This window comes from Triplophysa dalaica, chromosome 3, assembly GCF_015846415.1.
Source record: "Triplophysa dalaica isolate WHDGS20190420 chromosome 3, ASM1584641v1, whole genome shotgun sequence".
Lineage (NCBI taxonomy): Eukaryota > Metazoa > Chordata > Actinopteri > Cypriniformes > Nemacheilidae > Triplophysa > Triplophysa dalaica.
The window spans coordinates 9,568,082-9,581,162 of record NC_079544.1 but is presented as its reverse complement, the minus strand read 5'-3'; the positions used below and the strand labels follow the sequence as shown (position 1 = coordinate 9,581,162).

Genomic DNA, 13,081 nt, shown 5'->3' with positions numbered 1-13,081 from the left:
CTGTCATCTCTTTTTAATCCACTTTTATGTCCTAAAACGCTCGTTTTTTGGGGTCGACAGCTTATAAAAACGCATTTCTTGTTTTTTTTAGCTTGTTTGCTATACACATTGTCACATATCAGCTTTTAGACATTGTTTTTTTTTGTTATAAATCATAAATGACAAGGTGGCGGCAGCTTCTCGCAATGCAAAGAGACGGTTGGTGTGGGCGTGGGCGTGGTCTTCAGATTATGACGCGTATCACTCTGTGTCTCCATTTCCAACTCAGTCCCATCGCGGATTTTGCATGTGTAGTCGAAAGACAAACTGCTGCAACCTTCATCGTATATTTCACACAATTTCACACCACATTCATTGTTTCAGTTTAACATAATTCCCACATTTCCTCCCGTTGAGTTAAATATAGATATATTAGATCGTTTGTTCAATAATTCATATAGTCTGAACTAGCCAGCTAGCAAACTGCACACGATGGCAGACAGTGCTAATATTGTCGACCTGATTTTGGCAAAGCCATTAGAAAGTCTTCCTTACGAGGAGAAACTTAGAATTAAACAGCAGGGCAGATCAACACCTAAGATTGATTTAGTGCAAGAGATAGGGAAAAGTAACAGGTCTTTTCAGCTCTCCTGGTATGACAAAGTTAGCTGGCTGACTGGAAGTGCTGTGAAAAAGAAAATGTACTGCTGGCCATGTCTCTTGATGAAACCATCTCATGGATGTGTTGTTTGGTCAAAATTGGGGTTTGGAGATCTGTCAAACTTTGACAGGGCATATAAAATGCATGAAAATAGCAATGAACATGTGAGTGCAGGTTCAATATTAAGTTGCATGGGCAGGATCAGGGTTGAGCATGCAATCAATGAAGGTGCTCGCATTCAAGTGGCTTAACATAATGAAACTGTTAAACAAAACAGGGCCTTCCTAAACCGTCTTATTGATGTGACATCCTTGCTTGGCATTTTCTTGAAAAGGAACGTAGGGCAGAATTTACATATAAATAAATGGACAATTTTTATGATTTAGGCTGAAAATGAGCTTCCCCTCTTTAAAAGATCAGCAGCCGCCACTGGTCTCAAGATACTTAAAATCTCAATATTTAGACTCAAAAAAATAACTCACAGGAAATTGTAAATAATTTATTAATTGTGCCTGTTATTTTTGGAAGTCTTAGATTTCCTGTGGCTTAGTCGTAACAGCATGGCACTAGTAATGACATGAAAGCGTATGCCAAATTCATAAATGTAAATGTAATGTAAGTACAATATATAGAACTTCTTTGGTGATAATATGAATATGCAAGACAAACAACAGCATAGTAAATAAACAGCGGTTCAGTGTTAATCGAGAATAAAACCCAGACATCTTGAGATGCTGTGAAGCATATTTTCTTCATCTCAATATTTAGACTTAGAAAATAAATCTTTGTCGTAGGAAATTTAAATATTAATGAATTTTTTGTTTATTTTTGTTATGTCACATTCATTTATGTAATTAAAAATTAATATCAAGATTATTATTGGGGAAATTGCTTTTTCTGTTGTCAATTTAGCTTTTCTTGAGCTCAAGTTAAGAACACAGCTGGTGCTCATTTACACAATATATTTATTTTTTTAATGTCTAACCGTCGATACCTGAAGACTAAACTTTTCCGTACTCCAATCAACTCCATAGTATTGATAAATGTGTGCATATCCAGTAAACCAAAAGCTCCGCCATACACTAGCATGTGCTTTTATGAAAATGTTGCAACGACCAATATGGCGGCGCAGTTGATGTACGTTACGGCAGCCAACAAGTGGTGTAGTTATGTCTATGTCTATGGTCATCACTCATGTATTTATGAAATGCACTCTATAGAGCAGTTTGTCCATTTACGGCTACTGTAGAAACAACATGTTGAATTACATGTAAGAGGACCCGCTGTGTATTTAGATGGAATAGCTCATTCTAAGGAGAAAAAAACATTATGCTTCATTATGTAAGGTCTTTATACACCTCTGAAGACATAGTTATGTATATTATATTGCCTTTATTGTCAAAAGATCCTCCAAAAATTACATACTTGTCCTTTAAAGGGGTCTTGGTGTTTCTCTGACCCCAAAGAGAAAATGAGGATCAAACTAAACAAAATCAACAGTATGTTATGTGTGGAAGGAAGTCATTCAGAGCATCAACTGGGTGCTGTTGTAAAAGTAAATGTTTGAATAGAAAAATAGAGAAGTTGTGTTTAAGATAGCTAAGATAACAATAGGCCAACTGTTACACAACATGTGTGTCGCAGCTTCCGCAGCAAAAGATCATGATTTTTCACCCATGCCCACATGCCCAGCCTCTGTTGGTGCCCTAGGTAAGATTTTAGAATGCGCACCTACTATACAAAATGAACATAAGTAAATAAATAAAAATATCAGAAAATTTACTTTATTTAAAAGCAAAATTTATATTTATTTTGTATATAAGGTGAAATGTGATGAATATAAATAGGAAGTAAATAAATAAATAAAAAATATTTGTAATAAAAATCTAATTTCTAATTACCTACTCATTGTTTGAAAATAAAAATACTACTTTCTCAATAATACTGCATGTAGTTGAAAATTAGAGTTTATAAAACAAATATTTGATTATTATTATTTAGATAAAGGTCAATGAGAAAGTTTTTTTAACATTTTGTAAAGCTCTGTGCAAATGCTATAGGGAGACAAATAAAAGCTTATTGTATTGTTTTGTATTTTCTTAAATAAATAGCATGACCTATTCACAGTTCCATTAAACACTTTTTGCAGTCCAATACAGCAGGCAGTGTCAGTGTTACCAGTAAAATGCTTCTAAATAAGCAAGCTGCTCCGAGCGGGAAACGAATTTAAAACATGCATGAGATCTGAATGGGAAACAGTAGTAATAGTAATTTAGTTATTTTAGTGGATCTTGTATCAGTTATAAACCTTAAAGTGGTCATATGGCGCGTCATACCCAAATATGGTAAGAGGCGTTACATTTCCATCACACGCTTGCAGTATTAAACCAATCACTGAGCGTTTCAGAGAGGCGGGGCCAAGAGGACATACAAACATGCACGGTATGTGGAATATAAAGCGATTTTGAACCCTAAATCATGTATACAGATTGTATTACATCTAAAACAAACGATAATATTCCTTTTTAGCTGTGTCATATGACCTCTTTAAAACACCATTGTGTAATTTTCAGCAGCATTAAGGGATGAGGTTGTAAATTGCAGCAAATGGCTCACTCCACCCCTCCCCCCACACTTTCGAAGCACTACGGTGACTGACACAGAACTAAGATAGTATAGATAACATATTAAGAAACGCGCTCTATGGAGCAGTTTGTCTGTTTAGCGTTATTGAAGAAACAACATCATGAATTCCATGTAAGGGGACAGACAGTGTATGTGGATAGAAAGAGCTCATTCTAAGGCAATAAAAACATAACACTTCATTATTTAAGGTCTTTCTACACATCTGAAGACATAGGTATGTATATTATAGAGCATTTTTGTCAATAGATCCTCCAAAAAATGACACAATGGTCCTTTAAACGTTTTTTATAGTTACCAATACACCAAGAACCTGTACAGCTACTGTTTATTTGTCCTATAGTAAAGTTAACACAGGTAAATCCAGTTTCTAAGTTTTGGCTAGCTAAGTATAAAAGTAGCTGTTTGTTTTGTTTGACCTACTTAATACACAGTTCAAAAAAACAAGAACAATGTAAATTAGGTGTAAGTGAGAAATTAATATTTGTTTCAATGGATACTGATGTAAATCTCTTATATTTATCCCATTTTTTTCCAAGCGACATCAAGTGCATTCAGGTACACGTTATCAGTAGGCTCTCCTGGAATTTAACCCTTGACCTTCATTTTTATAAGCTTTTACCAGGTAAGCTAAAATAATGGTAAATGATTTACCATGGTAAAATGATGTCATTATTTCCAAAAAAGTTATCATCACTCAGTCCACTACCAAAAAAACCATCATGCAAACAGAGGTAAATTTAGATGCAGGTGCCCAGTTTTCAACAGCAGGGGGAGATTTACACAAGTGATCATGATAGAGATTTCAACTCTTTTTACTGATATTATTTTGCCATTATTTTACCCTCTTTTTGGCACACACACAGAGTACACGAATCTACAAAAAAATCCTACTGTGAGCAAAAACTACTTTTACTGAGGGCAGTTTGTGTTGCAGTGTTAGCATAACTAAGTTCCTCCTTTTCACAGAGCATATCTGAAATGTCTATCAATGTTAACCACACCATCTGGAAAAAAATGTGTTTATGATGGTTGATCTTTAGTTGAATCTGCTTTCATTTTACTGTGATTTCGCTGCTAGTGGTGTGTAAAAAACTCATAATTAAAACACAAGGTTTGTAATTAATATTATATGCAAGGACTTTGAAACTACTTTGAGAGGCAAATTCAACTATTATCTGTTTCATCTTTTTATAACTTCAACCAAATTTGCGTCTTTTTATAGCAAATGAAAGCAGTTTACTGGACGTTTTTGAAGCACAGGAAGAATGATTGTCTGGGGGTGTTCATTTCCAGGTTGCATGACTGATGTATTGAAAGAGGAACTTTGAAGAACTTTCAGCCAAAAGAAACTTTCAACGGCAGCTCAATAATTTGCCAGTTGCCTTGATATAGACAGGTGATAGTAAGCTTCACCTACACATCATGGTAAGGTTCTTTTTATGATTTACTTAATTTAGTTACATTAGGTTAATTTAAATAACTATAATTCAGTTTTAATGTTATGAATTCCACTGTATATATCAGACCTTTACTTCTGTCTCAGAATTGATGTAACTAAGTTTGATTATCAATACAATAACATCCAATTTATTTTGTAGACCACGCTTGCAGATGAAAGTCTTGTCCCTGAAGCTAATTCTACAATTGTATCCGATACTGTCAAATCATCGCTTGGACTTGCTGTCGGTTTGCCAATATTATTTGTGGCTTTACTGATAGTGGGGATAGCGGCTGTTTTCTGGTTTCGTCGCAGACAAGCAGTTGATATTGAAGTATCTAATAAACTACAGAGCCAAGATAAGAGCCATGATGCTAAAGCCAGGGAGTCTCCATACAGTGGGTATGCCGGAGGACTTCAGCCCCCACCGCAGAGCCCAATCTATGAGAACTTTCAAAGGGGAGAGTCTGCTCCTCACGAATCTCAGAGAAGTGCCATACAAAGTGAGGACATCCACAGGTAAAGTGCAAAGTACAAGTCATTGCTAAACTTCAAAAATGAAGATCATGAGAATCTAGGTGAAGGGGGTATTGTGATAAATATATTAGGCAGAAACAGAATTTCCTATTAACGGTTATTTGCTGTCAGTTTTGCAAGCTCACTGTGATATCACGAATGTGTTGCAATAGTGGTATAGCAGTGTTTTCCCAGGTATTTTAGCATTTCAGACTGTTACAAGATAGGAGTTTCTGTTATGCTGCAATATTATATCGACAGTTACAGAGTTGTAAATTATTGTCTTTATGTGAGTATTTTAATGCCATATGGAGCGATTGATATTGATATTTTCACATCCACATTTATCAGAGGACTGAATTTTACTTTTGCTCTCATTTAGACCCCATGATGTGTACATTCAGTGTGATTCAAATGAAGCAATCTACAGTAATGCTCCTGCCCTTTACCAGCCAAACCCGGAGTACTCTGAAGATCTGTACATCATGCCGGATGTTTAAAAAATGTTATGTCCAGTATTAATCCTGAAAGTGTTCAATACAGTAATTTACACCATGATGTCAAACAAGACTATATGCTTCACAGAGGGTTAAAAAAATCTGAACATTGTAACCAAGAAAATGAGAACCCATGTGATTCGTAAAATGTCCTGGTACATACAAGAGCCACTTTAATTCAGTTAAGTGACAAAACAGGTTAAACAGCAAAACATAGTAATTAAGACGTTGAAAATAAACATCAAGCCTTTCACAAGTGACACTTCAAAGGGAACATAAAAGGACACATTTTGCAAACTCAAAATCTAATATCAAGTTTAATGGTTTAGCTGACCTTAACACGTATGGGATTTTTAAACATGCCTTTTGATCTTTATGTCAGCGGTTAATTTAGTCCGACTCATTGGAAGATCAGAACTCTGAAAGTTCAAAGAACTTTGGAAGGATCTCCAAACTGTTGAAAATGTCTGTTCCACTTTCGCAACCGTAAATAAAATATAAGGAACCTAAGCAAATAAGGAGTTTTTTTTGCAGCACTAAGAGCCTTGAGATGTGTCACAGGCAGAGATTTGTTTGTCAATTATAATAGCTGGTTTCTATAAATTGCTGTTTAACCTGTTTGTCATTGCGTCTCATGAATTTTTGTTTATATTATGCTGTGTGTGCCTGCGAGTGTGTGTTTCAAAATAACATGAAAGCAAATTTATCTCAGATTGAGATTTTACGTTGCATTTACATGGTATTATCTTGGAACACCACATAATTTTTATGCTTCATTATTAGCTTTAGCCACCAGACTGAATGTCCCAAGTTAATAAATCTCTAATTTGCAGTGCCCCAATTTAAGTCAATTTAACTAATTCATAATGTCAAACTTGAGTTGTTGTAAATTTCTCTTGTGCACATCAGATCAGGCCATTGGTTGAATTTACTTAGAATATACTGTTTGTTAAACACGTCCTCAAGTCAAAAAGAACAAAGCAAACCTTTTAATTATGTCTCCACGCGTTTTATCATGTTTATTTCACAACATTTAACTAATTTAAGTGTACTGATGCCTGACGTGGACATTATTTTTAAAGCTATTGTAATACAATGTATAAAGTACAAGTCAAATCATATTTTATTGTCTAGAGAAATAATTGTATTATGTAATAAACATATCTTATAATAAAACCTATTTTGAGTCAATAAATCTGCATAGACAAACATCGACCAATGTTTATGGGGCACAGTGACAAAGTAAATATTGAAATAGTGAGTCACTGATGCGTCGTGTAGCTCTCTACTCTCATGTGTTTGTTTTAGAGACCGTTGACTCTCTGGTCAAGGTCAATGTATAGCAGTTACGTCTGGTTTCAAGGAGTTTGTTTATGGCATCACCTGACCTTGTGATATTATCTGCAATAGAGCAAATATTGTAAAAGGAATATTTGAAAGGTTGTATCCATTCTTAAAGCCATAAGTGGAAAAGTGTGCATCTACAAAGGTACATGATAAGAGTGAGTAACACATAGATGACTCATACGGATGTTCTATTCTCTGCTAGAGTAAGAAAATTGAGGTAGTCATGTGTTTATTCAAAATCAATACTTTATATGAGGACATTAATTTTTCATCTTACAGTCAAGAATTGCTTTTTAACAGAACAGCAATTGTTATTTCATTCACTATTACCCTCAAGAAAAATATTTTTCTTTGAAAAATACAGAAGGTTTCATGATTCAAACTCGCAACATGTTTGACAACTTTCCAAATAAATTACAATAAATATCTCCAGAAGGCAAAATATTTAAAACGTACATTGACATTTGGCATTTGGCCCTTGGCATTAGGCTTACGAATATACCAAATGCATTTCATGAATTTAAAGAATGTTATTAAATGTGCGTGAGAACTCTACAGTTTATTATGCTATCACGTCACATTCTTTTAAAAAGCATGTTCCAATCCAGTTCATGCACAGTGGCATTCGCTGACTATCAAATCATTGAAGGGTGTGAGCTTTAACTTTCCCCGACTGTCATAATGCATCAGAACCATTGGTTCATAGCTGGCTGGTACGCAGCAGGGCCGAGGCGCCGTCCCCTTAGACATGAGATATAGACGAGACTTTACCTGAGTGTGCATACTGGCGGGTTTGTAATTATGTGGGCACGAACCATCACAGTAGTGCATCGTGTAGCCCGAAGGAGCGATGATCCAGTCTGACCAGCCAATGTCTTTAAAAGAAATGTTTAGGGACCTCCTCCTGCAATGATCTTCATCTTCCTCAGCAGTCAGAGCTCTCCTGACCCTCTTCGCTGCTTGGTTAAGTTTTAAACTAAGGCGTGGTGTGGATTTTGCATGCAGTGGTAGTTTTTTGAGGCAAATTTCAACCACTAAAAGCTCAGCACTGCTGTCTTTGAGCCACTTCTCAACCACACCTGTTAAATCCAACATAACGTCCCGTGTAGTCAGGCCTTTTGTGCGAAACACAGCCTCTGTCTGAAAACCAGAAGGTTTGTGCAATCTAACCAGAATGTCCTTTGTAAGCCATGGTCTGTTTGAAGTTTTATGCCTGTGTGGTCTGTGAATGCGCAGCCTTGCTTGTTTAAGAGCTAGTCCATTGTTGATGCGAGAGTCCTTATGGAAGGCAACTCTCAACCATTGTTGCTTTAAATCCGTAGAATTAAGAGGCTCAACTGTTATAACAATGAAAAATAATTGTAAAAACACAAATCAAAGTCTGAAGATGTGTGTGTTATGCTTTTTACATGATTTATAACAAATAAGGATTTGTCCTTTTCTAAACCAAGCCTTTTTAGAGTGTAGTTTTATGTTAGAGTTAAGTTTGTTGTTTTTTAATCCACACATAAAAGGTATCATAATTTATATAATTACTCATTATTTACATAATAACACTGTAATGTAAGATTACCTGTGGTTGGAAAGAGCACTGTGGAAGCTCTTGTTCTCCCCTCAAGCTTCTCTTCTTGTGTGGAGTTTCCTCGAAGCAGTTGTCCTATTCTCCTGTATTGATGAAACATCCTAACCAGGTCCTGGTGAGAAGCTTTTTCACCAGCTCCAGGTGGAGCGTCCAGCCCCAGGAACTCTAAAATACTCGCTTTAAGAGCCTCAAGCTGTAGGGCTCTGTAAGTTTCTTCATTCTCCTCTCCAAGACAAGAAGTAAAAAATACAAAGCAGACAGAAAGGAGAAAGTAAAATGCTACTAAATTCTGCATGGCAGGTTCTTTTTGTTTGTGCTTTCTTTGTGTTGGTTAATGCTAAATGAAATTCCAAGCATGCTTTTATTTATACCTCGACTGGCCACACCCCACCAATGAGAAACGCTCCTGCACTCCCACACTTCAAACTGCACTTCAAAGAATATTACCTTCACCATGACATGATATCATAAAGAAATCAGAAATAATGTTGAAATAATACCCAAACAAGCAAAAGTAAATTAAAGTAAAGTTTAATATCGCAAAGCATCCTTATTATTTACTTGAAGAAAATATTCATGATGTAATAAGAGCATGATGTAATAACAAGCAATATGGAGTCATGGAAGATGACTTCAGCATAGGAAACTATGCAGTCCACGTAATACTATGTGAAGTGGACCAAAGTTGAGTTTGTCATCTATTATGCATAATCCCCACACTTACTCTTAATATGGGTTTAAATATGGGTTTATCAAGGACTGTGTTTCTCTGTTCCACTGAGCTCATTTTGTAAATTATTTTTAGTTTGAAGTTTTGTGTCAACACAATGTTTGTATACACATGGTGCTATGTACAGAAGCAAAACAAAGCCACAAACAGTAGTAAAATTATAAAAAAACTAACAAATTTGATAATGATAATTTGTATTAATGCCGAAACCTACCTGTCACGTGTGGAGTCTCACATGCTCAGATGACTCTTTCTTTTGTCAAAAAAGTGTGTTAAAGGGTTTTGGTATGAGGTATGCTTCGGTCAAACACTGAGGCATTCATCCCCTCAGAAATCCAAGAGAGCAATGTTGAGTAATCTTTCGGCCAAACAAAAGAATTAAAAAAAAATGAGACACACCTTTAATTTATGTATTTTAGTAATAACAACAGACTAAATATAAACTATTGCCTCTATGTATTTTTATTAAGTAGACAGTCTTGTTGTATTTTATAGTGTTTGTTGTTATTGGGAAAGGTTAATACCATTATTTGGGTATTTAGATCACACAAAATTGTCAAATGCATCTAGTTTATAATTTAAAGTCTATGTAAACTACATTACAAAACTCTCAACAATATTTAAAACTCATCTGATTAAATCTGAATCTCGTGACATAGTCAACAAATAGAGTTTTCTTTCCAGTTAACCCTGTTAAGATATGTATGTGATGGTATCTACAATTGCTGTGTTACAGATAAATTGCATTATAGGAGATAGAGGTAGCCTATATTTATATGATCATCGTATAGTCATTGGAAAAGGTTATTGGGTCGTTTTAGCTAAATGTTATTTGAAGGGAATTAAATGTTTGTTTAGCCTATCTGTTCTCCAGTGGTCTATACATTAGGCTATATAAGGTATAAGTAGATAAAGATGTCAATGTAAGGTACCAACAGTGACGCAAATCTCGTGAAGTTAAAGATAAAAAGTGTTTGATAAAGTTCAACGATTTACATAATCAGACATTCCGATGAAAACTAACCAAGTAATTTGGGTCAAGGAGTCCCCCTAGTGGCTAAATTCGAGAATAGCAAAAGATTCAAGATTTTATTTGTCACATACACAGTTATTTAGAGAATATACAACCAACGGTGAAATGTAGGTCAAACTCGGCTCAAAAGGTCAGCTCTGCAATTATTATAAAATACAAATACAAAAGAAAAAGAAAAAATATAAATAATGTAAAGATATACTTTATATAGTCTATGATAGAGGTACATTACATTTACCAGACGCTTTTTATTTCAATACGACTTACATTGCATTGTATTATACATTAGTTTCTGACTATGTACAATCCGATGGGATCGAACCAATGACCTTGGCATCGCTAGTGCCATGCTCTTACCACTGAGCCACAGGAAAGTAAATTGTAAATATTTACATAAGATGGAATGTGCAAGAGAATGTGCAAACAGATAGTAACACAAGTTGGTTACTTAGAAGCAACAAAAAAAGAGCAATCAGTGCTGTGATCAACAATGTCACTTCATTGGATGTTGAATGTTCTTAGAGTGCAATGAGTGCGGTCATATGATGTTAAGAATTTAGGAGCCTGATGGCCTGGGGAAAAAAGCCTCTCCTAAGTCTCTCTGTTTTGGCCATAAGGCTACGTAAGCGCTAACCAGATCACAGCAAGTTAAAAAGACAGGGTGGTTGAATTTGATAAGAGTAGTGGAGCTGTGAGAAGACACATAGTCATGTGTGTGGAGAGAGAATAGTGGGGGACTAGAACGCGCCCCTGTGGCGCTCCTACGCTCAGGGGGATGGAGCTGGAGGTGAACTGGCCTACTTGAAAATCTTGGTTCCAATTGCAGAGTGAAGGATTCAGGCCAAGATTCAGGAAACTGGAAGTTAGCTTACTGGGAATTATAGTATTGAAAGCTTTACTTTAGTCAATGAATGGCAGCCTTACATAGTTCTCATTGTTGCTGTCATTGTGCGTGTGGGAAGAGTGCAGGACGTGAGAGATGGCATCCTCAGTAGATCTATTGGGACCATAGGCAAACTGAAGAGGGTCCAACGTATCAGGGATAGAGCAGCAAATGATTTCTTTTTACAAGTCTCTCAAAGACCTTCCTGACTGTTGAAGAAAGTGCAACTGGACGATATACATTCAGGCAAGAGGGTTTATTGTTCTTGGGCACAGCTCCTCCGCCGACCACACCCCCTTTATCAGCACTCCCTCATGGCTTCACCCGTTGCCTTTCACCAGACGTTTGATCACAAACTTCCCAGAATCCCTTGAACTCCCCTCATGCTTTTTCCTTTTTTGAGTATTGTTTTTACTTTTTGTCGGTAGCTGTCATCCGCGGAATACTTACCTGTTTTTGGAATGACCTGTTTTTGATGCCTGTTTGGTTAATCTGTGTTTCTCAAAACACTCCCTCAGCGTTCGTATAAGTTTGGTAAGTTTTTTTATGTGAAAATCTGTTTCGTAACAACTTTTCTTAGTCCCTTCTTGGGCAAATCCCGGAAAAGCATGCCCACGGCCAGGCGAAAGAAATAACCCAACCACCCGTAAACCGATGCTCACCATCACGATTGGCTGCACTGTGGGCCTGCATCTGCAGCTTGTTACTTTTACGATAGAGAGAGAAGTCGATATGTGCTTGTTTGTTCACATTTTCAGTGATGGATGTTATACAAACGGTGGATATAACGCTGGATTTGGAGATCGTTTGTAAATATAGATGGAGCGGTCCCAGCTCTAAAAGATACCTGACCCGCTTGCGGTATGTCTGTGTTTTGTAGGCAATCAGCGTATACATGCATAATGTAAACAAGACAAACTTATAGTGAATCAATAGTTATACGGTCATAATGTGTTGCGATGATTTATTGTGTTCTCGTGATTTAGTTCCTCGCCCACGAACACCCCGAGGGGGTTGTGTTTTTCTGGAAATAATTATACAGCTGTATCTGTCTTTTATATATGTGATCAAACTAAATACTCTTCGAAGATACAAAGTATGCCATACTACTCTAGGTACTCAAGATTAATATGAGATTGGCAGAAACTGCTTGTGTTATGGCAGCTTCAAAAGCCTTTGCTTATTGAATTAGTTTTGGGGAAAAAGGATGACATGCTATGTTTTATACAGTAAAATGCTAAAATATCAATCCTTAATGTTAATAAATTTATTACGTTCACAAAATCCGACATCACTGCTCAAGTGAAAAAAGCAGTGGACTGTAAGAACATGTATTTCCTATTATTCCCAACAAAGAACTAAAAACATAAAAATACAAAAATGCACTAAAGGAAACTGTCTAGTTCATTATATAATTTGTGTTTAAAATCATTTGACTGTGAATAAACTAGTCCACATTATTTACGACTTGTAAACAAAGGAAAACGACTGGATTCTGTGGATAAGAGCACAGAATGAAAGAGGAACAAAAAGGGATTCATGCAGTATTGGAACGTTGTTTAAATCAATGTTCCATTGTTAATCAAAGGATTGTGGTGACACTTGGTGACACGTATTAATCAATCAGCGCACGGTATGCCACATGACCGACAGTGCCAGGCTTCCCGAATTATTGCATCATGTTTCTGAAGGAAATGTTTGATTCAATTTATTAAAATATTAAAGCCCAAAATGTAATAAATGAAACTTGAATACTTTAAACATAAATG

General features: G+C 36.0%; 1 protein-coding gene across 1 annotated transcript; it reads right to left on the bottom strand.

Annotated features, from left to right (window-relative positions):
* Positions 1-7,376: 7,376 nt before the first annotated feature.
* LOC130418198 (growth/differentiation factor 8) lies at positions 7,377-8,981 on the bottom strand. The gene is made up of 2 exons (XM_056744205.1): positions 8,658-8,981; positions 7,377-8,421 (listed from the first exon to the last, which is right to left on the bottom strand). Exons 1-2 carry the CDS (start codon positions 8,959-8,961, stop codon positions 7,694-7,696), a joined length of 1,032 nt encoding a protein of 343 aa, XP_056600183.1. The 5' UTR covers positions 8,962-8,981; the 3' UTR covers positions 7,377-7,693.
* Between the last annotated feature and the right edge of the window lie 4,100 nt (positions 8,982-13,081).

Excerpts from the sequence above, each read along its gene's own strand:
- LOC130418198 (XM_056744205.1), bottom strand. The coding sequence starts at position 8,961 with ATGCAGAATTTAGTAGCATTTTACTTTCTCCTTTCTGTCTGCTTTGTA. Across the intron at positions 8,422-8,657 it reads AGTGCTCTTTCCAACCACAG|TTGAGCCTCTTAATTCTACG; the intron begins GTAATCTTACAT and ends TTGTTATAACAG.